The sequence below is a fragment of the Thalassophryne amazonica genome, chromosome 14 (assembly GCF_902500255.1).
Source record: "Thalassophryne amazonica chromosome 14, fThaAma1.1, whole genome shotgun sequence".
Classification (NCBI taxonomy): domain Eukaryota; kingdom Metazoa; phylum Chordata; class Actinopteri; order Batrachoidiformes; family Batrachoididae; genus Thalassophryne; species Thalassophryne amazonica.
In genome coordinates, this window is record NC_047116.1 from 46278990 (window position 1) to 46306912 (window position 27923).

At 40.7% G+C, this 27923-nt stretch overlaps 1 protein-coding gene across 3 annotated transcripts in view; it reads left to right on the top strand.

Moving 5' to 3' along the window:
- Positions 1-26363, top strand: part of LOC117524141 (TSC22 domain family protein 1-like) — a 78077-nt gene extending 51714 nt beyond the window's left edge. The window contains exons 1-4 of one of the 3 annotated variants that reach the window (XM_034185873.1): positions 18910-19054; positions 19087-19227; positions 19463-19514; positions 24758-26363. In XM_034185873.1, the coding sequence (XP_034041764.1) occupies positions 19106-19227; positions 19463-19514; positions 24758-25021 (438 nt within the window). In that variant the 5' untranslated portion in view covers positions 18910-19054; positions 19087-19105 and the 3' untranslated portion in view covers positions 25022-26363. Of the gene's footprint in view, positions 1-18909; positions 19228-19462; positions 19515-24757 lie in introns of those variants that run through there. The other 2 variants (XM_034185872.1, XM_034185871.1) reach the window with 2 other exon arrangements.
- Positions 26364-27923: the final 1560 nt, after the last annotated feature.

Genomic DNA, 27923 nt, shown 5'->3' on the forward strand with positions numbered 1-27923 from the left:
TGTCGTGAGTTTGATAAGTATTTTAGAAGTTACACAGTGTGTGTAATTTTGCCTTGATTCACCACTATGATGGAGTTAAAATGGAACATTTAAGATGCACTTGTAGTGTAGACATTTAGTTTTAATTCAAAGGATTTAGGAATTAGTCATTTTTATACACATTCCCACCATTTTCAGAGTCCATATTTAAACAAGTCAGGGGATGGATACTTGAACATTTTCCAAGGCACTGAATATGTCTTGGACTTTGTCTTTTATCTCAGTCATTAAATACATACAGTATGGTACTGTATGTAATTTTGTCTGCAGTAGGCAGTTCTCCAGAAAAAGGTAAATATGCGGGGTAAGAGTGGTACTAGTTAAAATTTGTAAGCAGTCATATCACATCCAAACATTGTTTAGAGCCAAAAATGGGTATGTACTGACTTCTTCAGTCACCAGAAATTACAGGTAGACATAAGTGATCAGGAGGATAATAATTCCAGTTGTTGGTTCTCCTTTGTTTCACTGTTGTGGTGTAATTGGAAAAGAAATTCCATATCGAAAACTACATTAAGATTTGTAAGACCTTATGGCCAGTAAAGAAGACCATGATTGTTGGTGTTTAGAGTAAAGGGCTTGTCTTACATTTAGTAATGTTGAAGAAAAGACTGGAATTCTTAGTTTAGACTCAGGCTATGGGGACAGTGAGGAGACTACTGGTGTTGTCACTAGGCCAGAGGCTAATATCAGTTGATGCGTTATATAACACCCAGTGTCACATAACCATATGCCATCACCACCCAGCTACTATCTACTCTGCAAGTCGCCTACTAGCTGGTATCTCAAGCAAATGAGCACACAGGTGCAGCGTATTCACAATCTGGTGTATTTGAGTCTCCATGTAGTTGTATTTACTAGGCCTCTGAGAGGGTGACCTGGATAGCTTTTCAAAATTAAGATAGAAAGCCAGGAAGAAGAGGAATAGTATATGTGAGAAAACATTACACAAATTTGTGCTTTGGAGATTGTGTTCATGCTGGCAAACAACTCCATGAGATTCTGGCAAGTGCAAAGCCATGAGGAGATGGTAGTGAAGCTTTTGTTCTGGGAGCTAAAGCAGCATCTCAACAGGTAATATTTGTTTGAGTCTTCATTACACTCTGCTGCAGCTTGGAAATAAATGCAAGGCATTTGTCTGGGTTAGCTGCATGTTAAGGCTACATTGCTTCCTTTAGCTATTCAACCATTTTTGTAATAGCTTCACTGGTAGTATAAGCATGAAGTGATGAGTTCACTCGTGTTTATGGGTTTGGTAACAGGGTTTCTTCATGTTCATAAGTTTTGAAATCCGGTAATATATGTTTTAGAGCTTAAAATGTCTTCAACGCAACCTTGACAAATTTAAAAAATTGATTGGATTATGACATCAACATTATAATATACAGTGCATCTGGAAAGTATTCAGTACTTCACTTTTTCCACATTTTATGTTGGAACCTTATTCCAAAATTGAGTAAATTTGTATTTTTACCTCAAAATTCTTCTCACAACATCCCATAATGATAACATGAAAAAGGCTTTGTTTTTGTTTTTATAATTTTTGCAAATTTATTAAAAATAAAAACTAAGAAATCACATATACATAAATATTCACACCCTTTGCTCAATACTTTGTTGATACACCTTTAGCAGCAATTACAGCCTCAAGTCTTCTTGAATATGATGTCACAAGCTTGACACATCTATCTTTGGGCAGTTTTGCCCATTACTCTTTGAGGCAACTCTCAAGCTCCATCAGGTTGGAGCTCCATCAAGTTGGTACTGACGCTCCATCATGTGGAGCATCAGTACACAGCCATTTTCAGATCTCTCTAGAGATTTTTAATCAGATTCAAGTCTGGGCTCTAGGTGGGCCACTCAAGGACATTGACAGAGTTGCCCTGAAGCCACTCCTTTGATATCTTGGCTATGTGCTTAGGGTTGTTGTCCTGCTAAATCAAAAGCATGCTTATTTAGGGTCTGCTCCTTTCTTGGTCCCTGACCAAGGCAGCGTCTACATCTGGAGTTGTTCCCCGGGTGCCGGACTGTGGCAGCCCAGTGCTCCGAGTGGTTGGATTGTGTCTAAATGTAATTAGGATGGGTTAAATGCAGAGGACAAACTTCATTGTATGTATGCATGTGTACAATGACAAAGTTTCTGTTCTATTCTAAAAGATGAACATTTGCCCCAGTCTGAGGTCAAGAGCCTCTCGAGCAGGTTTTCATCTAGGATGTCTCTGTACATTGCTGCATTCATTTTCCCTCAGTCCTCACTAGTGCCTGATTTCCTCCAAACATGACACCCGATAGAGTTCAGTCTTTGTCTTATCAGACCAGAGAATTTTGTTTCTCATGGTCTGAGAGTCCTTCAGGTGCCTTTTGGCAAAATCCAGCCCGGCTGGCCACCCTACCATACAGGCCTGATTGGTGGAATGCTGCAGAGATGGTTGTCCTTCTGGAAGGTTCTCCTCTCTCCACAGAGGAATGCTGAAGCTCTGACAGACTGGCCACAAGGTTCTTGGTCACCTGTCTGACCAAGGCCCTTCTCGCCCGATTGCTCAGTTTAGATGGGTGGCCAGCTCTAGGAAGAGTCCTGGTGGATCAGAATGTCTTCCATTTATGGATGGTGGAGGCCACTGTGCTTATTGGGACCTTCAAAGCAGCAGACATGTTTCTATACCCCTCCACAGATTTATGCCTCGCGACAATCCTATATTGAAGGTCGACAGACTATTCCTTTGACTTAATCCTTGGTTTGTGCTCTGACATGCTGTGTCAGCTGTGGGACCTTATATGTAGACAGCTGTGTGCCTTTCCAATTTATGGCCAGTCATTTGAATTTACCCCAGGTGGACTCCAATTAAGCTGCAGAAACATCTCAAGGATGATTAGTGGAAACAAGAAAATTTTGAGCTTCATGCAAAGGCTATAAATACTTATGTACAAGTAATTTCTTGGTTTTAAAATTTTTTTTTTTAAATAAATTTGTTAAAATCTCAAACAAAAACAAAGCCTTTTCACATTGTTATTATAGGATATTGCATGTGCAATTTTGAGGGGGGAAAAAATGAATTTCATCCATTTTGAAGTAAGGCTGTAATAGAGCTGGGCAATATGACCTAAAATTCATATCACGGTATAAATTGAATCCCTTCACGGTAATGATATATATCGTAACGTAAACTTAAGTGTAAAAATTATAATGTGTTGCTGAATGGGTCCCTTAGCAAAGCTAATTTTTCAAAAATAAATAAATAAATAAAAATGTCATAAAAAAAAAATCAAGAAGGTATATCTATGATGCAAGCCTAGTTATGTTTTGGTTAAAGAATTAAATTTATTTATTGTTACGTCAGTGGCTGAAGTTTCACAAGATGGCACACCCGCGTGGACTACATGAAGTGTTTTCAGGACAGTCAGACCATTTCCTAATTTACAAAACAACACGAAACCACCCAAAAAATATAATAAATTCAAAAGTACTTAATTTACTCATATTTCAGGGGTCGAAATACATTTTTGAACCTACTTGCACTGGTGCTAGTAACAAAAAAAATTACTTGCGCCAAAAAAAAAGTTACTTGCACAATCAAAAGGCAACTCGAAACAGGTCCGATGTTGTTATGACAGAGTTTGAGGGAAGAGCAGCAGCAGCAGCAGCAACGACAGCAGCGGCAGGTTTTTTTTTTTTTTTTTTTACGTGCGCACGCTAACGAATCGTCACAGCAACTCGCTTCCTGTGTTAGTCATAAAACGCAGGGAAGACAAAGACAACACACTGGAAATTGTTTTTTCATTATTTATTCCTTTATTGGTTCATTCTACTGGTGCTTATAGATGATAAAACTTGGATAAAGTTACTTGCACCATTGCAAGTGCAGTATAAAATTAGGTGCACCGTTCGAATAATACGTGCACAAACTAGCACATGCACATACTATTTCGAGCCCTGTATTTGAAGTAAATCTAGGTAAATCATTGTTCCCTGGCTGATTTTGTCTTTCTGCTCTGGTTATTAAAAAAAAAAAAATCCTTGCATTATTTAATGTGGCACTTTCTCAAATGTTTGATTCAGGTCACGATGGAGCAGTCTGCCTCTGCCCACCGCGTCTGCTGAAATTAACAACAGCTTTGCAAATATTGCACGTTGCTGTCTTTGCTTTGCGGTGTTCTGCGACAGAACTGCTAAGTGCAGAAGACACTCAGGCATCTCACATGAACACTCCTCGGCTCAGTGAGAGAAACGCCTCAGCTCAGACCACCACCACCATCGCTCCCCTCTGCACTCTGCAGCAAAGAAGCAGTGTTTCACAAATGCTTCACAGAGGTGTTCCTGGATCGAATAACTCCACGGGCGTTATTGCGATTAGTTAGTGGAGTCCAAATCTCTGCCGTAGGCCAGATTTTATACCGTACACCGAATAAACCAGATATACCATGCACCCTGAGGCTGTAACATAACAAAATGTGTAAATATTTTCCAGATGCACTGCAGTTGCCTCAACTTTTGTCTGTGCTCAACAAAATGAAATGTGTGGAACCAGTAACCACTAAGGCAAATTGTGTTGCCTTTTCAGAATGTATGAGTTCACCCAGCTACTATGGTGCATTGTGATGCATGAGCTTGAACATGAGTTGTATAAAAAAAACAAAAAAAACAAACAAAACAAAAACAGAGAAAGAAAGAAATAAAATTGTCTGGTAGTATTGCTTTCATCTCATATAGTTAAAGGGCATATCTTAGTCCAGTCAACACTTTAAAAAAATCTGTAACATATTATAAGTGATTCAGCATCACCTTTATTGTCATTGCACAGTAAAACAGAACAACAAATTTTGCTTGTACATCCTTAGAAACAATGCTTGCACTCACATGTAACTTATCCACATGCACCTACATCCACACCCACTCGCGCGCACACACACATACAGTGGGGTAAAAAAGTATTTAGTCAACCCCTAATTGTGTAAGTTCTCCTATTTAGAAAGATGAGAGAGGGTTGTAATTTTCAACATAGGTACACTTCAACTGTGAATGAGAAAATGAGAAAAAAAGGTCCTGAATATATCATCCAATGAGGGCAGAGGGAGACCAATGATTTTTTTTTCTGTCGTTCTTATGACTCGTTTGATGGATTTCTTATTGTTTTCAGAGCAGTTCTCAAACCATGCTGTAATGCAATAGGCTAAAACACTCTCGATGGAGCAGTGACAAAAGGCCTTGAGCAGCTCAGCAGACAGGCTGTTACTTCTCATTTAAGATCCTCAGTGATCCAGGTGCCCAAAAATGTAAAACGAGAGACCCTCTCTACTGTCTCACCTTTAATGGTTAAGGGGAAGTGGTCATCCTTGTGCTTCCTGAAGTCAATTATGATCTCTTTAGTTTTCTTGACATTCAGGATAGGATTGTTTTCTGTGCACTATTCAACCAGCCTTTCAACTTCATCTCTGTAGACTGTCTCATTGCCGTTGAACATCTGTCCCACCACAGTGGTGACATCAGCAGATTTTATGATTGTATTTGAGGGATGGGTGGGGATGCAGTGGTATGTATAAACGGAATAAAGCAACGGACTTAGCACGCAACCTTGTGGTCTGCCAGTGCTGAGAGACCAACTGGAGGATAGTTGTGGGCCCAGTCTGACTGCCTGTGGGCGGTCAGATAGGAAGTTCTTAATCCATGCGCATAAAGTATTACTGAGACCCAGGTTGAGGAGCTTTGTGACTAACTTACTGGGTACAGTAGTGTTGAATGCAGAGCTGTAATCTATAAAAAGCATTCTCACACTTGTCCTTTTGTTGTTGGGGTGCATTAGAGCTGTGTGGAGAGCCGTGATGATAGCATCCTCTGTGGATCTGTTTGCCCTATAGGCATATTGATGCTGGCCTAGATTTGGGGGGGGGGGGGGGGGGGGGTGTGGAGGACAGATTTTAAATGCTTCATCACCAGCCTCTCAAAGCACTTATCCATAATAGGAGTAAGCATCATCAGTCCTTCAGGGTGCTGATGGTGCTTTACTTGGGCACTGGAATGATGGTGGCTGTTTTGAAACAGGTATGGCAGCTTTGGACAGAGATCTATTAAAAATGTCTGCAAAGACATCTGCCAGCTGGTGGGTGCAGTCTTTGACCACCCTCCCTGGAATTCCATCAGGCTGCTCTGCCTTTCTGGTGTTCAGACTTAAAGATGTGGCTCTCGCCTCCTCTGCCAAAACAGTGAGTGGGTAGTCTGTGTCAGCAGAGGGGATGGAGAACAGCTGTTGTTAATCCCTGTTGTTTCAAAATGGGCATAAAAATGATTGAGCTCCTCAGCCAGGGAGACATTGATGTCTGCAGGTGGTTCACGGCTGCCTCTGTGATTTGTGATCTGCTGGATGCCCTGCCACACGTGTGTCGGATCTCTGTTGATAAAGTGGTCTTCAGTCTTGGCGTTGTATACCACTTTAGCCTGCCTAATGCCTTTTATCAAGTTGTGGCTGGCTGCAAATTTATTTTTCCTGAACCTTTCAGGCAGTATGATAGATTCTTGTCCAATCAGAGATCCGTTCACAAACATGACGTCACGCATATACTAAAATACCTCAGTTACTTTTCTCTGCTAATAGGTGGTTTTGAAAGTTTTAGAGTTTAGATAACAGCAAAGATTTTGAGGTACAGTGATGGGACATTAAGTTTTGTCATTCTTTTCGCCACCTTTGTCAAAACATGAAAAATAGCACTACTATTTTGGTCCTTTCTGAAGTTGCATATTCTTGGGTAATATATTCTTGATGTAATGTAGTATTTTTTCAGGATGAGCATAATAAACAATAAACCTTGACAATAAACCATTAACATGTGTGTTAAATTACATGTGTGTTACATGTGTGTCAACATGTGTAAAATGAGTTGATTGGGGCAAGAAACTCATAATTTGAAATAATAAAAAAACCTTCAGTTGAGCGAACTTATGAATATCATTTTGTTAATGGTTTATTGTCAAGGTTTGTTTATTGTGCTCATCCCCCCAAAAATTACTACATTACATCAAGAATATATTACCCAAGAATGTGCAACTTTAGAAAGGGCCAAAATAGTAGTGCTATTTTTCATGTTTTGGCAAAGGTCGCAGTAAGTGAAAAGAATGACAAAATTTAATGTCTCATCGCTGTACATCAAAATGTTTGCTGTTATCTAGCCTCTAAAATGTTCGAAAACCACCTATTGGCAAAGAAAAGTGAGTTATTTTAATATATGCATGACGTCATGTTCGTGAGCCGATCACTGATTGGACAAGAGTCTACCATACTGCCTAAAAGATTCAGGAAAAATATATTTGCTGCCTGGCTGTGCTGTACAATACTGTGTCACCTGATTTAAAAGCTGTATCATGCTCCCGCAGTACAGCCTGGACCTCCATACTCACCCAGGTTTTCCTGTTAGGGAATGACTGGATGCGTGTATTCATGGCAATATTTTCAGCACAGGTTCTGATGTAACAGAGCACAGTGAAGGCATAGTCATTTATGTCATCATTAAAAAACAAAGTCTAGTTAGTCTGTTCAAAACAGCCCTGTAGCTGCATAGATGCGTCCACAGGCCACCTCTTAACAGTTCTGATGTTAGGTTTATGCCTTTTAACAATGGGGTGATATGCAGGAATCAGGAGTAGCGACAGATGCTGGCCCAGATGTGCGAGAGCAGAGGCTCTGTATCACTTTTTGATGTTGAAGTACACACAGTCCAGTGTATTCTTCCCTTGAGTTGCACATTTAACATGCTGGTGAAATCTGGGTTACACAGTCTGTAAATTTGCATGATTGAAATCACCAGCCAGGATGAAAGTGCCCTCCGGGTAGGCACTCTGCTGTTTTTCTATGGCTGCTAGCACATCGTGGAGTGCTGATTTAGCGTTAGCATCCGGTGGAATATAGACTGCAGTCACCACAACAACAGAGAATTCCCGTGGCAGATAAAAAGGTCTGCATTTAACTGCTAAGAGTTCCAAGTCAGGTGAGCAGTACTGAATGATAACGGCAGAATTTGTGCATCAGTTCTTATTAATGTATGTACAAAGTCCACCTTAACAGCTCTTACCAGAGTCTTCTGTTCTGTTGCTCCAGTAAAGTGAGCGGCCTGCTAGCTCAATCGCTGCGTCCGGTATCCTTGGATTTAGCAAACTTTCTGTGATAATCATCACAGAGCTGTCCCGTATGGTTGACCCGGTGGAAAAATCCAGGCATAGTTCATCCATTTTATTTCTGAAGGACCGGGAATTGCGACGAAAAGGCTGGGTAGAGGTAGTCTGTTTGGATCCCTCTTTAGCCTAGCCAAGTAACCAGACCAGCAGCCTCTCTTATGTTTGCATTCTTGCTGCCGTCTCTGGAGCTTGTCACTCAGTATGGTGATCCACAGAGATGCCGATGCTCTGGATATCTCCTTCGGTACTGCATGCAAGTGTAGGAAAGCACTCGTGATAGGGACTTGATATATTCTCCCAATATGCAGTAAATCTTCTCTATTGTAGAAGATGTTTGATGTACCCAAACTGAGCTCAACCAAAAAAAAAAGTACGAATAATAGCCACACAAAGCATTGTTTTAGGGAGCACTGATCCGCAGCGTCTATGCGTGCCACCATCTTGCCACTCCTCTGCCTCCTCTTTGTCGAAGTCTTTAAATTGTGTGAGCCCTGAAAAAGCTAATAAAAAATAAAATAAGCCAGAGTACATCTGAAAATTGCAAGACAGATTCATAGCCATTTTGATTCACATTTAGGGTGTCACGTCGGGAACAGTCTTCGGCATCGAGATGAGTGACGCATGCCGAATTCAGCATGAAATCAAACCAGTACAACTCTGAGTTCCACTACACTAGACTGCTGCTCGCCACAGAACACACCTGTTCACGATTTTGACATTCAATGTGAAACTATACAAAAACACCTATTTCCAGATATAAACAAATCCTTTCTTCCCGTACACTTCAAAACACAAGTCAAACTGGCTCTGAATGGAGGAACCCCATGTGATGTCACAGAAATTACCATGTTGACCACAATTTCTGAACTTTTCAAGCAGCAAATGAAATGAGGCTAAATTCCCCATGGTTATGGCTTGAAGAACATGTCACGCATTATTTAACGTCCCAGTTAGCAACACATCAAATTATTCATGACTGTACATCTGTCCATGCACATACGGTAATAATTAATGGTCACTGATGTATTTTATTGCTAATTATTCTCGCTCTCGCTCTGCGGGTTAGCAGGTGCATTTTCGGCAAACGTCTTACTCGACATTTCTAGGTTTGTGACATACATTTTAGGAAAGCAGAAACATCTCAATGGCTGACAGAGTGAAATGAACGCTGCTGCATCCGATAACAAAACTTCTGAGCTTAGTCTAATTAAAAAGTGATGGCTTGGATTTACAGAGGAAACAGACAGGAGAAGACACACTTCACCCTGAAACTCTTAATTTTTTCTGTCTTGTCAGATTTTGGATCATAACGTGCTGATGCCACTGTCTGTGTCACAGTATGCTACTTTGCTTCTGCCGTGAGTGTGCATGTGGAATGTCTCCACGATGCTGTTTTTACAAGCTGCCTGAACATGCAGATGTATTTTCTACATTGGGAAAAAGTCAGAATAAGTTATTGTCAGGAGATAATGGACTTTCTATCTAGCATGTCACAATCATGAGATAACTTTGTGAGGAGCTGGCTGCGGAGCTGCCGTGAGACATTCTCCTGCTTGTGATCATGTGTGTGAGGGCTTCTGTGGTGTGGACTTTACATATTCAATATTGGAAATTATTCTACAAGTGGGCCCTGTTCAGTTTTGTTTCTCCCTTTTGCATTTTGTTCTCGTCAGTGGAGCTGTCCAATCGCACGGATGTATTTCTTAGATTTTTCACAGTTATATCAATGACAACACTTATAAAAGTGCACAGAGGAGTTGTGAATTAGCATAAGCTATAAACTCTTTGTGCTTCACATCAGCTGCAAATATGTTTTTTTTGTACTATTTGTCCCTGTCAAATAAATAAAGCTGAGCCTCTAGCAGAGACTGTTTTTAAGTCTTCTCACAGTGAAGAGCGGCTGCTGCTTTTACTGTGACTCCATCAAAATGAACAATTTTCACTTAAAAACAAGTCATCATAACACAACATCACACTTATGTAAACTTTGCAATTAATCTGCAGCTCCATTCTTAATGTTAGCAGCTACATTCCATTCAAGCATGCGCTGGAACATTTTCCTCAAAGCTACGTAAACACTGTCTGAAACATTCCGAAAAATGAATACACACTCACTAGTACTTTTTCTGCTGTCTCCGTAGCTGTTCATTGCAAATATCGTATACTATGAGACTGGTCATGGAAGTGCACAAAGTATTCTGGTGTATTATCGTGTGGTAACTAACAGCCTAAATCTAAGTTATGATTTCTGTGTGACATGTCCTTTAATATCTCAGGACATATGGCACCAAAAATAAAACACAATACACCAATATTTTCATAATTCTTTCTTTATTTTGAATAGTCAGCTTATTTGACATTTTATTTACCAGAGATATGTCCTTTAAGTACAAGATCAGCAAGATAAGCCTCAGGAACAGTGCTTCTTTGAAGTCCATTGAAAGTGACAGCTTTGAAGCCTGTTGTGCCTTGTTTTGGCTGAGTATTGAAGTGTCCTTGAGAAGACTGAAGCCCAAAACCGCTCAACCCTGGGGATCCTTGACTGCATATTAATGTGGGAACAGTTTCAGTGGAAAAAAGAAAAGATGAAGAAAAAAGCAGTGAATCTAGATCAGATCTAATTATGCCCACATGTGGTACATTTTTATATATTACATAACTCTACAATGTCAGTGGTGTACTAGATATTTGTTCTTTTCAGACGTGTACAGCAACACACAATAAATATAATGTTCACTTTTCCTGGGAATGCCATCCAGTTTTTCCTTTGAATCATTTGTAGTGAATCAAAGTATAGTTTTGTTAAATTTCTTTTTGAATGTGAATGCGTTTTATGTCTCAAGTTGCAGGTGTATTGCCTGTTTGGGTAATCAGCAAGTACAGCATCCAGTCATAGAAGGAGAGATGACTTTGGTTTTTTGCCTCTTGCTAAACTCCTTGGCTGAAGTGTTTAGGGCCTTTCACACTGAACGCATCAGACGCGTCAAAAATCGGTCTAAAAAGCATTATTTTCAAGGAGACGCATTGCTTTTTAGACGCGTCAGAAGCGTCGCTTCAAAAGCCGAGCTAAAATGACGCTTCTGACGGGAGCGCTCATTGCCGCTTGTCGGCAGGCTGACGGAGTCAAAGTTCAATCCAATCCAACTTTCGACACTCTGAGCTGTGACGTACCTTCTCGTTGTCCAATAGGAATGATGCGTCGGGCCAAAACACGGAGGACGAGTGGCAGAAACCACTGATCTCTACAAAATGGATCGGTGCAGAAACTACTGATCTGTACAAAACATTAACGTGTGACAGGACTGCTCATTTATAGAGCAGTTTTCTGAAGAAAAATCATTGGAAATGTTTTTTGTTGTTTGTCAAAATTTCAAATTACTGTTAAAAAAAAAGTTTAATTAAAATAGCTAAATAAATCAATAAATGGTTCTTTTCATCTGTAAATTAAAACCACCTGTTACTTCAGATTAGATAATTTCTTGTTTAACATAAGGAACCTTGGACATTTATTTTTAGACAAATAAAATAACATGGAAACTTGTACATTTTAAAAAGTCTGGTAGATTATTTGTATCTCATTTCAACCAGAAAAAGACACTAAATAAATACAAATGTGTATTATAAATGCAACAGGAAATAATTTAACAATGACTGCAGTGTGATTGTAAAGTAGGATTTCTGTGACATAAACCTCATGATGAATTTTTTTATAGCCATTTAAACTTGTAATTTCGTCAAAATATGTAATTGCCTTTAATGTTATCAGGACAGTCATTTCTAAAATATGAATTTGAGCACAATAAGTGGAGAGCTTCTATCTGTGCAAATGTCTTTTGACTTTGATTTGTGGACATTTTTAATGATCCGTTCATTTGATAAAATATAAAATGAAACAGCTTTTTAAAAAATAGTAAAATAGTTGCTGTCGAAAGAGCCTTTTATTTAGAAGCAGGTGATGTTCTGCTGGATTCTTGGGACCAGATGAAGGTCTCTTCTGCAGCTTTGAATTCTGGTGGTTTCCTTTAGAGCAGAGATGTTTTCTTTCGACTGGACTTCGTGGTGTTCAGCTCATCAATGGAAGTTTGGTTGTCTGCACAGCAAATGTTCCTGATTGGGACAAATAAAAATATTTTTTTAAATATAAAGAAACACTAAACAGTTTATATATATATATATATATATATATATATATATATATATATATATATATATATATATATATATATATATATATATATATATAAAAACAGAAAAAAAACGGTAAAAAAAAACGCCTGAAAAAATAAGTTATTTAAAGTTGAGCTTTTGTGGTGTCTGAAAAAAGCTGTAGCTTTATTTGGTAAAAATAAGAGACTGAACCATCTACAAATTAAAGCGTTCACTCCGATCAGCTGTGCTAAAAAGCTAAGCTAACGTTAGCCGATCAATAAACATTCACAGCATTGCAGAAACGTCACGTTTTACTTTTATTTTATCCTCACCTCGATAAAGCTGCAGAACTAACCTCCATTGGGCAAACTGGGACTCGGCATATATCCAAAAAGTGGGAGATTTCGGACTGAGTGGGTTTGCTCCATCACCCCAGCTGCCTGCCTCGGTCTGCCCAGGAATGAAGGCCGGCTTTTCCGTGCGGGTCAGCCCACTGTCGCAGTTCGATCGATATCCCACCAAGTCGTCAGTCCTCCCTTGGTCGGCGTCACTCCGAAAAGTAGCTGGGAAAAAAGCTTCTCCCAGCAGGGTGATGGGAGAATCGTCCTACTGCTGTTTTTTAAAGCTTTTTTTGTGGTTCAGGCGACGCAAATTCAAGATGGCGATTGCTGAACTTTTTTCAGAGTGTGAAACAGGCAGAGTGTGACGTAGCCGCAATCTCCGCCCCCTTGCCGCTTCCGAAGCGACGCGTCTGACGTCACGACGTGTTGGAAAGCATCGGCCTGACGCGCTAGGGGGCGTTAAAGCGTCGCGTTAAAGCCTGCAGTGTGAAAGGCCCTTTAGACCGCAATCAGAGGAAAGCAAAGGCTGACATTGAGTACAAGTGCTCAAGAGCCATCTTAAGCTCCTGTTCACTTAGTACGTACTAGACAAATTGATGCATAGGTCTGTCAATAAAGTATAGGTCCTTTTTATTTTTTTCAAAAACTATATGGATTTCATTCATATGTTTTTGAAAAAATAAAAAGGACCTATACTTTATTGACAGCCCTCGTATAATAATTACTTTTGCAAGATTAAATGAGCCATCCACTGATAGCCACAGCTTTTGCTATTGGCCCCTCATTATTTGTGTGTGTGTGTGTGTGTGTGTGTTAGAGAAAAATATACACAAACTCTGTGTCTGAGAACACACAGCAGTGTGTCAAGGCTATGTAGTCCCCCATTATAGTCCCTGGAAATGATGTAAAGGCTCCTCAGATCATCTTCAGTCTAATGTCCCAGCAATAAGCATGAATGGATATGAATAAATCAGCAAGATGGTGCTTGTTAGCATTTGGGTTTGCATCCTTCTTTTCTGAGTAATCCATGGTCATCAGGCAAGGGCAGATTGCCATTAGACCAGGACGTGGATTTAAGATGACATGTCACTGTGACATTTCTACTTGAAAAGGACAAGATCAAGACCATTGATTTCACTCACCCTCACCAAATTGCACACATTGAATACAAAATGTGGTGAGCCTAGCTCGCTTGTGAATAGCCATTGGCAATCTACTTCTTCTACTTAGGTCTGCTCCCGTTAGGGGTCGCCACAGCATATCAGTCATTTCCATCTCACCCTGTTGTCTGTAACTTTCTCTGTCACACCAACCACCTGCATGTCCTCCCTCACCACATCCATAAACCTCCTCTTTGGCCTCCCTCTTCTCCTCCTGCCTGTTGGCTCCATCCTCAGCATCCTTCTCCCTATATACCTTGGGTCCCTCCTCTGCACATGTTCAAACCATCTCATTCTCACCTCTCTGGCTTTGTCTCCAAACCATCCCACCTGAGCTGTCCCTCTGATATATTCATTCCTAATCTTGTCCATTCTCGTCACTCCCAAAGAGAATCGCAACATCTTCAGCTCTGCCACCTTCAGCTCTGCCTCCTGTCTTTTTGTTAGTGCCACTGTCTCTAAGCCGTACAATATAGCTGGTCTTGTAAACTTTCCCCTTCGCTCTTGCAGATATTCTTTAGTCACAAGTCACTCCTGCCACCTTTCTCCACCCACTACACCAGGGATATTCAACTCATTCCAGAAGGGGCAGAGAGGGTACAGGGTTTCTTTGCAACCACCTACTCCACCAGGTGATTTCACTGATTAACATCACTTTGAGCAGATGGAATCAGTTAATCTGTAAAATCATCTGATGGAGTTGGTGGTTGCAAAGAAAACCTGCACCCTCTCGGCCCTTTCTGGAACGAGTTGAATACCCCTGCACTACACCCTGCCTGCACTCTCTTCTTGAACTCTCTACCACACTCTCCATTACTTTGAACAGTTGGCCCCAAGTATTTAAACTCATCTACTTTTGCCACTTCTACTCTTTGTAATCACACTGTTCCACTGGGCTCCCTCTCATTAACACACACAGGTACTTAGTCTTGCTCCTACTGACTTTCATTTCCCTGCTCTCCAGAGCATATCTCCACCTTTCCAGGCTACACTCAACCTGCTCTGTACTCTCATGACGGATCACAGTGTCATCTGCAAACATCGTAGCCCATTGGAGACTCGTGTCTGATCTCATCAGTCAACCTGTCCATCACCATTGCAAATGAGAAAGGATGACTCAGAGTTGATCCTTGGCGTAATCCCACCTCCACCTTGAATGAATATGTTGTTCCTACTGCGCATCTCACCGCTGTCACACTATCCTTGCACATGTCTTGCACTACCTTCACATACTTCTCTGCCACTCCAGACTACCTCATTTAATACCACAATTCTTTTCTTGGTACCCTGTCATAAGCTTTCGCTAAATCCACAAACACACAATGTAACTCCTTCTGGCCTTCTCCATACTTCTCCATCAATATTCTCAGAGCAAACATTGCATCTGTAGTGTTTTTTCTTGGCATGAAACCATATAGCTGCTCACAGATCTTTACCTGTTTTCTAACCCTAGCTTCTACTGCTCTTTCCCATAACTTCATGCTGTGGCTGATCAACTTCATGTCTCTGTAGTTACTGTGGCTCTGCATATCACCCTTGTTCCTAAAAATAGGAACCAGCACACTTCATCTCGACTCCTCAGGCATCCTCTCACTTTCCAAGATTTTATTAAACAATCTGGAAGGAAACTCCACTACCATCTCTCCAAGACATTTCCATGCCTTCACTAGAATGTCATATGGACCAACTGCCTTTCCACTCTTCATCCTCTTCATAGCTGCCCTCACTTCATCCTTACTAATCTCTTGCACTTCCTGATTTATTTTCTCCACAGCATCCAGCCGTTTCTCTCATTTTCTTCATTCATTAGCTCCTCAAAATATTCCCTCCACCTTCTCAACACACTCCCCTGCTTGTCAGCACATTACTAGCAAATCAAAAATGCAATTTCTGAAAAATTTAATTTATTTAAAGGGAAGTTATTATGGAGAAGCATTTACCTCTGAATAAGTTGATAATACCCCATGGTACATATACCTAATGATATTTTGAAATGATCCCCACCATGTATATGAGAATGTTTACATCAGGCAACCTGTGCATTTGCTGCAATACGTTCCACTTTCCATTTGCATTTTTGCAAAATCCTTAAAGCTGTTTAATAAATGTGTCAGGTCTGGTTTTCACTGCTCCTTTCTGCAAGTATGACTCCCATATTTGTTTGCAGTACTGTGGGGTGCCATATAGAGGTAACCTACAAATTTATTACATATACACTGAAATTGTAGGATATGTCCAGTGTAACTTTGTGATCGCGCTGAGCCTTATGGGTTATGTGAATTATATTTACAGTGCCTTGCAAAAGTATTCACCCCCTTGGGCTTTTACACACTGTAATTTTTTATGCCATTTTGAACACAAAAAGTAATTCAGGTTTCTCTATATTAGCTTAACATTTCTAAAACTTGCTGGCTTTCCTCACTCTTCTCCTTGCACAGTCACTAAGTTGTCTACTGTCTACTCCATGCAGATTTACCATAGAGTGCCATACTGTTTGTATTTTTTCATAATTGATGTAATTAAGTCCAAGACGCATTCAGTGGCAGCTTTACCATCAGAGAGCCTCGTCCACAACTACCACAAAAGACTCCAAGCTGTCATTGATGTTAAAGGGGACAATACACTGTATTAGGAACAGGGGCATGTAAACGTTTGATCAGTCATTTGGGTAGTTTCTGTTTTTATGATTTAAAAAGAGCAAACACAGTTTGACAATAAATGACTTCACCCAACCACTAACCATGAGCGGGGAAAAACAAGTTTTGTTTTTTTTTGTATTATCATTCATATTGTCTGAAAGTAAGTCCCTTCGGCTGCTCCCTTGTTTGCACTTGGGGTCGCCACAGCAAATCCAAGGTGGATCTGCATGTTGAATTGGCATAAGTTTTACGCCGGATGCCCTTCCTGACGCAACTCCACATTACATGGAGAAATGTGGCAGGGGTGGGACTTGAACCCGGAACCTTCTGAACTGAAACCAAGCGCATTAACCACTTGGCCACAAAATGACCAAAAAAATAAAAATAAAAAATCTGCCAGGGTAACTATTGAGCACAACTGTATTTACTGAATCTGTCACTCCACTAGCTATTGAAAATAAATGTCTACACTTAGTGTTCGACTCCCAGGATTTTTGCCATTGTAAGTTCATTTCCTCCTGACAATAGACTTGCCCTCTGCTTTGGACAAATTGATACTGATGTCTGTTTTCATTTGTCACAGCTTTTTTGGCCAACCTATCCACCTTCTCATACCTATATGTGTTAGGACCGACATTAATGTTCTCAACCGCTTTCCTTGCCACATCCCTAAAAGTCAAAAGAAGGTTGTAATTGAGGTCTTGCTGGTTTTTGGATGTACCTGTCCCAATACTATTGATAGCTGACAGTCAGTTCAATGTGCTGTGTTTGCACTGTATTTTATTAAATGTATTTAATTAATATCACTCTGTGTCTGTGTGTGCATGCACGTGCGTGTTTTGGGGGTCGCTGTGTCATGGAATTTATGCCGTATATTTTCCTGCTTTTTTGTCCTTTGCCAATCACACCTATGATGTGATTTCTTGGGGAATTTTTTTCATTTTTAATAAATTTGCAGAAATTACAAAAAAAGCACCTTTCTTCATGTTGTCATTATGGGGTGTTGTGAGAAGAAGAACCTTTATTCTCATTGTACATGCATGCATGCATACATACAATGAGATTTGTCCTCTGCATCACCAGAATGTGGAAAAAGTAAAGTGCTGTGAATACTTTCCAGATGCACGGTACTTGCATGTACCGGTATTTGGAGATTTGTACATTTTCTAAAGTCAGTGATTTATTTGGCTACAAATTTGGGCTACAGGTGTGCTTTGTTTTTTGTTTTTTTGTTGTTTTTTTTAAACTCTTGTGGTGACAAAAGGAGCTCTGTGCTTTAGGTTGTCCATTGTTGTGCTCAAGGACAGTTGTCCACTCAGGATTAAGCCCAGTGACGCGCAGGTTAGGGAACAGCAGGTAAAAGAAGAAATTTCCATAAAAATTGTTAATTTTGTGATAAAAGTATGGAATTTGGCACACATATTCTAAAGCTTATTTTCAGATATGGAGCCATCCTGGAGCTGACCTCTGAGCTACAGGGGTCAATAAAGAATTACACAGGGGTCAGAATTTAAAAATGCTCCAATCATGTAGAAACTTAAACCACATTATTTGTCTGAGCATAGCGATTCCAAAAATGTATAGTTTGGACTATGACTGAATTTCATGGAGTTATGGGGTAAAAACAGCAAAAAGTGTGACAGTTTACAGGGGTCAAAAGTTAAAGTTGTTCCAGTTTTGGTTTAAAAAAAAAAAAAAGATGCAAATTATTGGTTGCGTTAATAGCATTTTAAAAAGGAACACTTTGCACCCTCTGTCATGCTTAGTTATGTTACGGGGTAAAATATGTCATACAATCGTAGAATCCAATGGACATCAACCTTGTTTGATCTTTACTTTGGAGACCAAGCATTCAACACAGTCAAAACTATACCATTTATTAATCCTTTTATTTCAACCAAGAATTTCGTCACTTTTTACCAAAATTGGAGCAACTTTAACTTTTTACATTTGTACTGAAACTGATCTTTGTCACCATTTTTGCAGTTTTTACCCCATAACTCCAGAACATTTAGCCCAGACTATACCTTTTTGGAATCGTTATGATCAGACAAATAATGTGGTATAGTTTTCAACATGATTGGAGCATTTTTAAATTTTCACCCCTGTGTGATTATTTATTGAATGCTGTAGCTCATTAGAGGTCAGCTCCGGGATGGCTCCATATCTGAAAATAAACGAGTTAATTTAGAATATGTGTGCAAAATTCCATGCTTTTATCACCAAATGAACAATTTTTTTGCTATGCTACCCCACTATCCTATCCTGTCTTTTTTCCCCTCCCAGTTCTATCCGTTTTCCCTTGTTTTCATCCACCTCTTTTCTGCTCCTGGAGGATTTTTATGCAGAACACACCGCCTGACCGACAGGTGGAGGTGTTTCTGAATAAATGAAGCGGTGCTGTGGATGGGCCAGTAAAGGAGGAGGAGCAGGAGGAGGCTGCTGAATAAATTATGCGGGTTTGTCCAGAGCTGCTGCACCTTGTGTGTATATATCGGCGTTGAGCTGACCTTGGAGCGTGTTTGCTCCACGGAGGACAGAGCAGCGTGGATGTGTTTGACGGGATGTGCAGGCAGAAAAAACGCGTTTGTCCGCGGACTGTTTAACTCCAGCAGCATGCACACGCCGTGCTGCACCCTGACGATGGATCTACGCATCTGCCAGCTCCGGAATTTCTCCATCTCGTTCTTGTCCTCGTTACTGAGCGCCGACAGCTCGACCGTGCAGCTTGAAGACAGGTACAAACACCTCGCGCGTGCGCGTTTGACTGCAGGCGGTTCAGTTAGCATGAAGGCTAACAGAGTGCGTGAGGAATTGCTCCACAGAGAATAAAGGCCGCCTGGGGCTTAAAATGACCCACATTTAGGTGTCGTGATTTCTCTCTTAGAACGAGAGAAGCTGGAGTACGAGTTGATTCCTCTTCCTCCGACAGGATCGCTTTAAAATGTAATTTTGTTTCCTTCTGTTTTCCAGTTCATCGGGAGCCAGCGTTGTGGCCATAGACAACAAGATTGAACAAGCAATGGTGAGTTTTAACATTTAACTTCATACTGTGAACCGTGTCCGTTTTAATTCGAGCAATCCACCAGAACCTAAATTTGTTCAAAATGTGGGATTAGGTTCAACGCTCAGTTATATTTCATGGACTGAAACTGCGGAATTGCAAACGTGCGTGGCAACGGGGCAAAGAGGAAATCCCTGCTGATTGTACAGTAAAACACTGCAGCTTGGTGCATTTTCACGTTCACATATTAAATCTAATCCAAGATTTGTCCAAACTTATTAATTTTAAATAAGGTAAATACACGTATAATAATAATAATAATAATAATACATGACTGCAGTGTTTTCCTCTTGAGCTGTCTTTGTAACTCTTGGTACTAATAAAATTGTCTTTTTATTTATTTATTTTTTTATGTTGAGGTTGTAACACTGGAAATTTGCGTGGAAAAATACTCCAACATTTCACTTTGATTCTGTTAACGCTGATGTCAGTGCTGTTGCTAGGCAAAGATGAAAGTTCAGACAGCTGTGTCAATATCCTAGCATCTGATTGGCTGAGGCTCAGATGTGGGCAGAGTTAAAGGCATAGCATTATGTAAGATCCTGAGATCTGCTTGTGGTGGATTTTGTCATTTAAATTTCTTTTGCCATATATAAATGTAACTAAAGCCTATTTAAAAATACTCATAATGCCATTGTTCATTTTTAAATTGACGTAATGAATAAATAATTTTAGTAGTTTCAAATCCGCCATTTAACAAAAACCAAAAACATCTGTCATTTTAAAATATAATTTGATTTGTGATTACATTTTCAAAACTGGCACACATTCATCTTCTCGTGGGAGAGACGAAGGTGTAGCTATTGGAAGACACAAAATCTCACAACTGGTAGTCTATTTTCCATAGAGATGGCCATGAGTCAGGCAAGAGTGAAGTAAATTTCAGTAGTGATTTTGGTCTGTCAACAAATTAATCAACCTTACCTTTATGAGATGAGCAATGTACTTGCTTGAACATGTACAGACCCTGTGCCGAGTGTAGTCGTTCATTCACTTGTTTTATTGTGTTTCAACACCAGATGGGGCAAATGTGGACTGTAAAAGTGCAGGATAAACCCTTCATAATGTTATCTATTGTGGTGTGTTTATATGTATGTATGTATGTATGTATGTATGTATGTATGTATGTACGTATGTACGTATGTACGTATGTACGTATGTACGTATGTACGTATGTACGTATGTACGTATGTACGTATGTACGTATGTATGTACGTACGTACGTACGTACGAGGTCTGTCCATAAAGTATTGTACCTTTTTATTTTTTTTTTAAACTATATGGATTTGTTTCATATGTTTTCACATCAGACAAGCTTGAACCCTTGTGCGCATGCGTGAGTTTTTCCACGCCTGTCAGTGACGTCATTCGCCTGTGAGCACGCCTTGTGGAAGGAGTGGTCCCGCCCCGTCATCGGATTTTCACTGTCTGGAAATGGCGGAATGATTTCGGTTTTTTTTTTCCATCACAATTTTTTCAGAAGATGTCTGTCTCGGCTTTCAATGCTTACCAGTCCAGTAAGTATCAGTGAAATTGTGGAGAGATAGACATGTCCAAACTTGTCCTCTGACACGCCGAAACGGAGGTGTTCCTTTGTCTCGCTTCCAAAGCGAATCGGTCATGACGCGCAAAGCCTCCGCATGGTTTTCCATGACAAAATCTCTTGTTAAAAGTGGAATCTGCCGGAAAATGGCAGATGTCCAGCTCTTGTGATAACCAGAGAAAGAGCACACGACGGTCTCGTATCCACAGAGCCATCAGCTCAGAAATGGTCCGGTGGCTTGTGCCGTGTCGTCGCAGCTCGGAGCGCGGCGGGCCGAGCGTCCGTAAAGGGGTCCTTAAAGCTGTACTAACAGACCTTATTCTCTGTGAAGCCCGTAAAATTTTCACCGAAAGCCAGATAAATTTTTTGAATAGTTTCCAGGTGCCAGTCTCTAACAGCTTCTGAAAAAATTCTGATGGAAATAACCCCAAATCATTCCGCCATTTCCAGACAATGAAAATCCGACGACGGGGCGGGACCACTCCTTCCACAAGGCGTGCTCACAGGCGAATGACGTCACCGACAGGCGTGGAAAAACTCACGCATGCGCACAAGGGTTCAAGCATGTCTGACGTGAAAACATATGAATCAAATCCATATAGTTTAAAAAAATAAAAATAAAAAGGTACGATACTTTATGGACAGACCTCGTATGTATATATCACACAGACACACCGAGCAAAAAATGTAACACTTTTCTTTTGCTCCCATTTTTTAACTCAAAGACCTAAAACATTTTCTACATACACAAAAGACCTATTTTTCTCAAATATTATTCACAGATCTGTCTAAATCTGTATTAGTAAGCACTTGTCCTTTGCTGAGATAATCCATCCCACCTCACAGGTGCGGCATACCAAGATGCTTATTAGACTGCATGATTATTGCACAGGTGTGCCTTAGGCTGGCCACAATAAAAGGCCATTCTAAATTGTTTAGTTTTATACAGTACAAAGCAACAGATGTCCCAAGTTTTGAAGGAGAGTGCAACTGGTATGCTGACTGTAGGAATGTCCACCAGAGCTGTTGCCCGTGAATTGAATGTTCATTTCTCTGCCATAAGGCATTTCAGAGAATTTGCCAGTACATCCAAATGGCCTCACAGCTGCAGATCACGTGCAACCATGCCAGGCCAGGACCTCCACATACAGCATGTTCACCTCCAAGATTGTCTGAGACCAGCCACCTGGACAGCTGCTGCAACAATTTTTCAGAACCAAAGAATTTCTGCACAAGCTGTCAGAAATGGTCTCATGGAGGCTCATCTGCATGCTAGTCATCTTCATTGGGGTCTCGACCTGACTGCAGTTAACTGACTTGAGTGGGCAAATGCTCACATTTGATGGCGTCTGGCTGCTGAAGGAGATGTGTTGCACTGTGAGGCAAGTGGTGGTCTTACCAGATACAGACTGAAATGTGCACTCTTGCTTTATTAGGGGGGTCAGAAAAACAGAATGGCCTTTTATTGTGCCCAGCCTAAGACACACCTGTGCAATACTCATGCTGTCTAATCAGCATCTTGATATGCCACACCTGTGAGGTGCGATGGATTATCTTGGCAAAGAAGTGCTCACTAATACAGATTTAGACAGATGTGTGAACAATATTTGAGAGAAATGGGTCTTTTGTGTATATTTACATGCATTTATATTTTTGTTCAGTGTGTGTGTGTGTGTGTGTGTGTGTGTGTGTGTGTGGTTGTGTGTGTGTGTGTGTGTGGTTGTGTGTGTGTGTGGTTGTGTGTGTGTGTGTGTGGTTGTGTGTGGTTGTGTGTGTGTGGTTGTGTGTGTGTGTGTGTGTGTGGTTTATATATGTGTGTGTGTATGTGGTTATATATGTGTGTGTGTATGTGTGTGTATGTGGTTATATATGTGTGTGTGTGTGTGTGTGTGTGTGTGTGTGTGTGTGTGTATGTGGTTATATATATGTGTGTGTGTGTGTGTGTGTGTGTGTGTGTGTATGTGGTTATATGTGTGTGTGTGTGTGTGTGTGTGTATGTGGTTTATATGTGTGTGTGTGTGTGTGTGTGTATGTGGTTATATATGTGTGTATGTATGTGTGTGTATGTGGTTATATATGTGTGTGTGTGTGGTTATATATGTGTGTGTGTGTGTGTGTGTGTGTGCGTGCGTGCGTGCGTGCGTGCGTGCGTGTGTGTGCGTGCGTGCGTGCGTGCGTGCGTGCGTGTGCGTGCGTGCGTGCGTGCGTATATATGTGCGTGTGCGTGCGTGTGTGTGTGTGCGTGCGTATATGTGTGTGTGTGTATTGTTAGGAGTGGCCACCTGGGACGCACACACTGGCTCTCACTCAAACCAGCTATGCCTCATTTTGGCACAAATGTTTGTCTTAAAATGGATCAAAATGATGTAATTAACACACACAGTTGTCTTAAAAGGAGAAACTATTTACAGAGACCAAATCCTTTTCTTTTTTGTTTTGTGTTTTTGGTCAGGCTGTAGACCTGTTTATTTGTTGTCAAGTTGGACATTTTTTTCATGGAGTTTGACTTTCTTTTGGAGCCATTATAGTGGTCATCCCAGGAACTGCAGATTTGATCTGGGGGATGCAAGCTTAAGCCCCGGTCACAACCCACCGTGCGTTTTTTTTTTTCGCCGTACGTTTTCTGCGGATGCCACGGCCACTACATTTTTGTGAAAATGTACGGAGGCAGTAGCAAGAGGAGGGAGGGAGTACGTTCAACGCACGTCTCTAGGAGTGTAACGATAAAGAGAGTTGACAATAAAGCAGTGTGTGTGGGGTCGCTTTTCTTTTTTATGAGGGGGACCGGAGCGGCAGGTGTTTCTCTGCGTCGGCGATGCATGAGCATGTCCAGCCTGCAGCAGTCAGTTGTACAAGTGTTTACTTGCCTCGAAAAGTTACAGCTAGTTAACAGACTGAAGCTGTGGAGTGTCTGTGTTGCTGACGTTTGGAAATAAAGTCCAAGTTCAAGTGAGAAGCTGCGTTGTGCATGCAAGTCTGTCGGCCTCCATAGTATGTGGTGAGTGCCGTAATCCGTACTGCCTACGTACGGATTTGGTTAATTCAATAGTAATTGAATGAAAACGTGCTGCTTTGAATCCGTACTGAGGCAGTACTCACAACGTGCGTCATCTGTACTGCTGGTGAATCCGCAGCCCAACCGCAGCGAAAGTTCTGCATGCACTAAAACCTCTACGGCGTGTCTGCGTGCTCCTAAATTCGTACTGAGGCAGTACTTACGACGTACGGATCCCCAAGTTTAGCCCACGTTTTTGTAAGTAGACTGCACACACGTGCAAGTACGGCGGGTTGTGACCACGGCTTTACACAGAAAGGAACTTAAATCCAGGACCTTATCGCTGTGAAGTAAGAGTGGTTCTACCCGTCTGTCGTAAATCTTAATCTTGGAGTTGATATTTTCAATTTGCATTTGCAATAATGTCAAATTGTAGGTATTTTGTGAAATGCGTGACATTAGTGCATGTTCTCAACCTTTGGTTGGTCAGACTACCTACTGATAAGAGATGTATTTCTTGAATTCAGTGATATTAATAATTAAAATCCACATGTTCAAAAAGGTCGATGTACTGAGTCTAACGGGGGTATGTTTGGTTTTGACACATTTTTGACAGGTTCCAGTAGGCTGAGCTTTTGTCCCTTGCTTTCTCTTGGTGTGTTTCAGGATCTGGTGAAGAGCCATCTAATGTATGCGGTGCGTGAGGAGGTGGAGGTCCTCAAGGAGCAGATCAAAGAACTAATCGAGCGCAACTCTCAGTTGGAGCAGGAAAATACCCTGCTAAAGACACTGGCTAGCCCAGAACAAATGGCCCAGTTCCAGGCCCAGGTTCAGACCGGCTCCCCTCCTGCCGCCCCCACAGCTCCTACTTCGGCACCCCCAAGCACCGTTGCCCAGCCCACCTCCCACAGCTCTGGACCCTCAGCATAGCCCAGTCTGCACAGACACACTGACATTTCTTTAATTCTGCTATAGCAGCAGAGCTAAACCATGCCTTCTGCAGCAGGAGGTTTGCTGTCAAGACAACAATTTGCACATGTTTAACTCGGAGGGATGCAGCCAGTGGGACAGGTGGTGCAGTGAAGGGGTAGAATTTGGAAAAGCTGTATGAAGGGGTAGGGTGGGGGGGGGGGGGATCGCCAAATAACCTTTAGACATATCAAGTAGAATGTCTTGGCAAAATAAACAAGTCATTTAATCAGTGGTGGTGTTAAACTTGAGTATAGAAAACAAAAATCACTGTGCCTGTGTCTGGATTTTAAGTGATGTCGATTTGACGGATGGCGGTGGAGGATTGTATTGGTTTACCATGCTTTTTGCTGAATTATGTAAATAAAATGTTCACACTTACAGCTAGATGCTAAAGTTACAGGCTGAGAGGTGAGGAGAGCCTTCTCAGAGTGAACAATGAAGAATGTGAGCATTTATTATGACATCATCCCCATCTGGAATGGGGGAGTGGTTAGGGGTGGGGTGGGAGGGAAGTGATTTGAACACTGCTACACAGCATTGATAATGTTGCTTAAAACTGGGCTGACGGGATTAAAACTCATTTTCTTATGGAGATATATTTTCAGTATTTTGATTTTCAAGCTCCTTATTGTCATCTGTGTTCTCTCTCAACCCTGCAGTGGCATGTTTATTAGATATGATTTGACAGGATTGATGCATTAAGCTGATTGGCCTTTTTTTTTTTTTTTTTTTTTTGCTCTTTTTCCCTTAAAAGTTTGATGGGCAGATGTATATTTCTGTATAGTGTAAGTACCATGTAAAATAGTGAGGAAAAGAAAAACAATGGTATCTAGGTCACACAGATGGAAGCAGGTGAGTGGGGAACACGCTTTCTCTGCTCAGTCTGTGTTTTCTATTTTTAATGCTGTATTTTCAGGATTGTGGATCTGCACACATGTAGGTTATGTAACTGATGACAGTCAGCAGTGGTGTTCATACTCCCTGCTACAACATTAACTTCCTGTAAAAAACCTTATTTTACTGACACATTGCACCTTTTTTTTCCTGCTTTTTTCCGGTTCTTAGTTTCAACGGTGGGTACGTTTGGATGAACAGTAACTTAAAACTCTGCATTTAATGAAAAACAAGCATACCAACTCTGGAGACCCCCCCCCCCCACCACCTTTTTGTGTATCAGTTGTATGCTCATGCTTTGTGCATGTTTTCTCAGATCTAATGAGAAATTGTAACATACATACCACAACTGCACTTCAGAGCTGCACTTCATGAATTTCAATAAACATGCTTAAAAGAAGAAAAATAATTTCATACGTCTCATCCTTTGTGATGTCTGGCTGTATTGATGATGTAGTGTGGACTTAGTCTCCCCCAGATAGGTGTTTTAACACGGTGCAGTTTTGCGCTCTGCCAACAAGTTGCTCTGAAAATGGACTCATGGTTTCACTTTGCAACTTTTCCGTTATGGAATGATGCACAATGAAATGGAACGTAAATCACATCTGTATAAATAGGTTAGTAGCATTGTTATCACAACTTAAGCCATAGTTACCTCCACTAAGGAGGTTATGTTTTCGGTCGAGTTTGTCTGTTTGTCAGCAGGATAGCTCAAAACGTTTTGAACGGATTTTGATGAAATTTTGTGGAGTGGTTGGAAATGACAAGAGGAACAAGTGAATAAATTTTAGTGGTGATCCGGATCCAGGAATTTTTTTAAAGGATTCTTCACCATTGCGGGATAGGGGGAATTTTGACATTCTAGTTTCTAACTCCACAAAAACAAGGCAGAAAGGCTTGAAAAAATTAGGGTGTAACATAGTCAAATGTTCTATCAAACAACAATGTTTGGTGATGATCGGATCCGGATTCTGGATCTGGTGATCCAGAATATGCAAAAATATAGGGAAAATAGAAAATGTGTCAGTGTGAGGTGACAAATGAAGCTAGAGATGCACAACTAACACCAAATTGTAGCTGAATCTGTACTGATTCAGTAAGGTGTCATCAGACTTGATGTAGCTTCAAATGTTATGGAGCTAGATCCAGAAGAAAACCGCCATTACCGAAAAATAGTTTTTATACAATACCTTTTGAACTAATAAAGACAAAGTGATTCCAAGTTCTAGTGGTATGTTTTCATGGTCAAGGATGTCAAATATAAAGGAAAGAAAAGTGTATGTATCATAGTTTTGGTTGTAACACTGAATTGTTGAATAGATCACTGTGCCAAGGAGGGAATCTCTTTAGGGTCAGTGACCCTATGGCCTTGTGTAGCACATGCAACACTTAAAAAAAAAATAGTTCTATTTCAGAATTTACTGTTCTTTATTTAGAGAAGTGTTTCATAAATGTTAAAAAAAAATTTGTATAGTTGAATAATTTAATTTTGTCTTATTTGTTTTTGTCTATAAGCACATGCAATATTAATATCAGTGCTCAGATGACAGTAGCTTCTGGGAAAGGTGCAAGTTGCGATAAACTGATGTCAAGCACTAAGGATACATGCTATCCAATCACAGCAGATGAAACTTTTTTTTTTACTGCTGAGCAAACATCATTGTTAGACTTTTTTAGGTTCAATGATTCCACGGCGTGTAGATGTTATGGCGTCAGTGACTCCATGGCCTTGGCGGAGGTTTGCACTCTCCGAGTACTTCTAGTTCCAATATGCATTTGGCTCTGAAAGATGTCTGTAAGCTTTAATGTCAGGGGTTTTTTTTTGTTGTTGTTGTTTGTTTTTTTGTGGAGCTCTGCTGAATTATACAAGTTTCTATTACACATTTGCGCAAAGCTTAGGTGATGTGACGGAATCTTTTTTTTTTTTTTTTTGAGTATTTAAGACCAAAAGTAAACAATTTGAAAT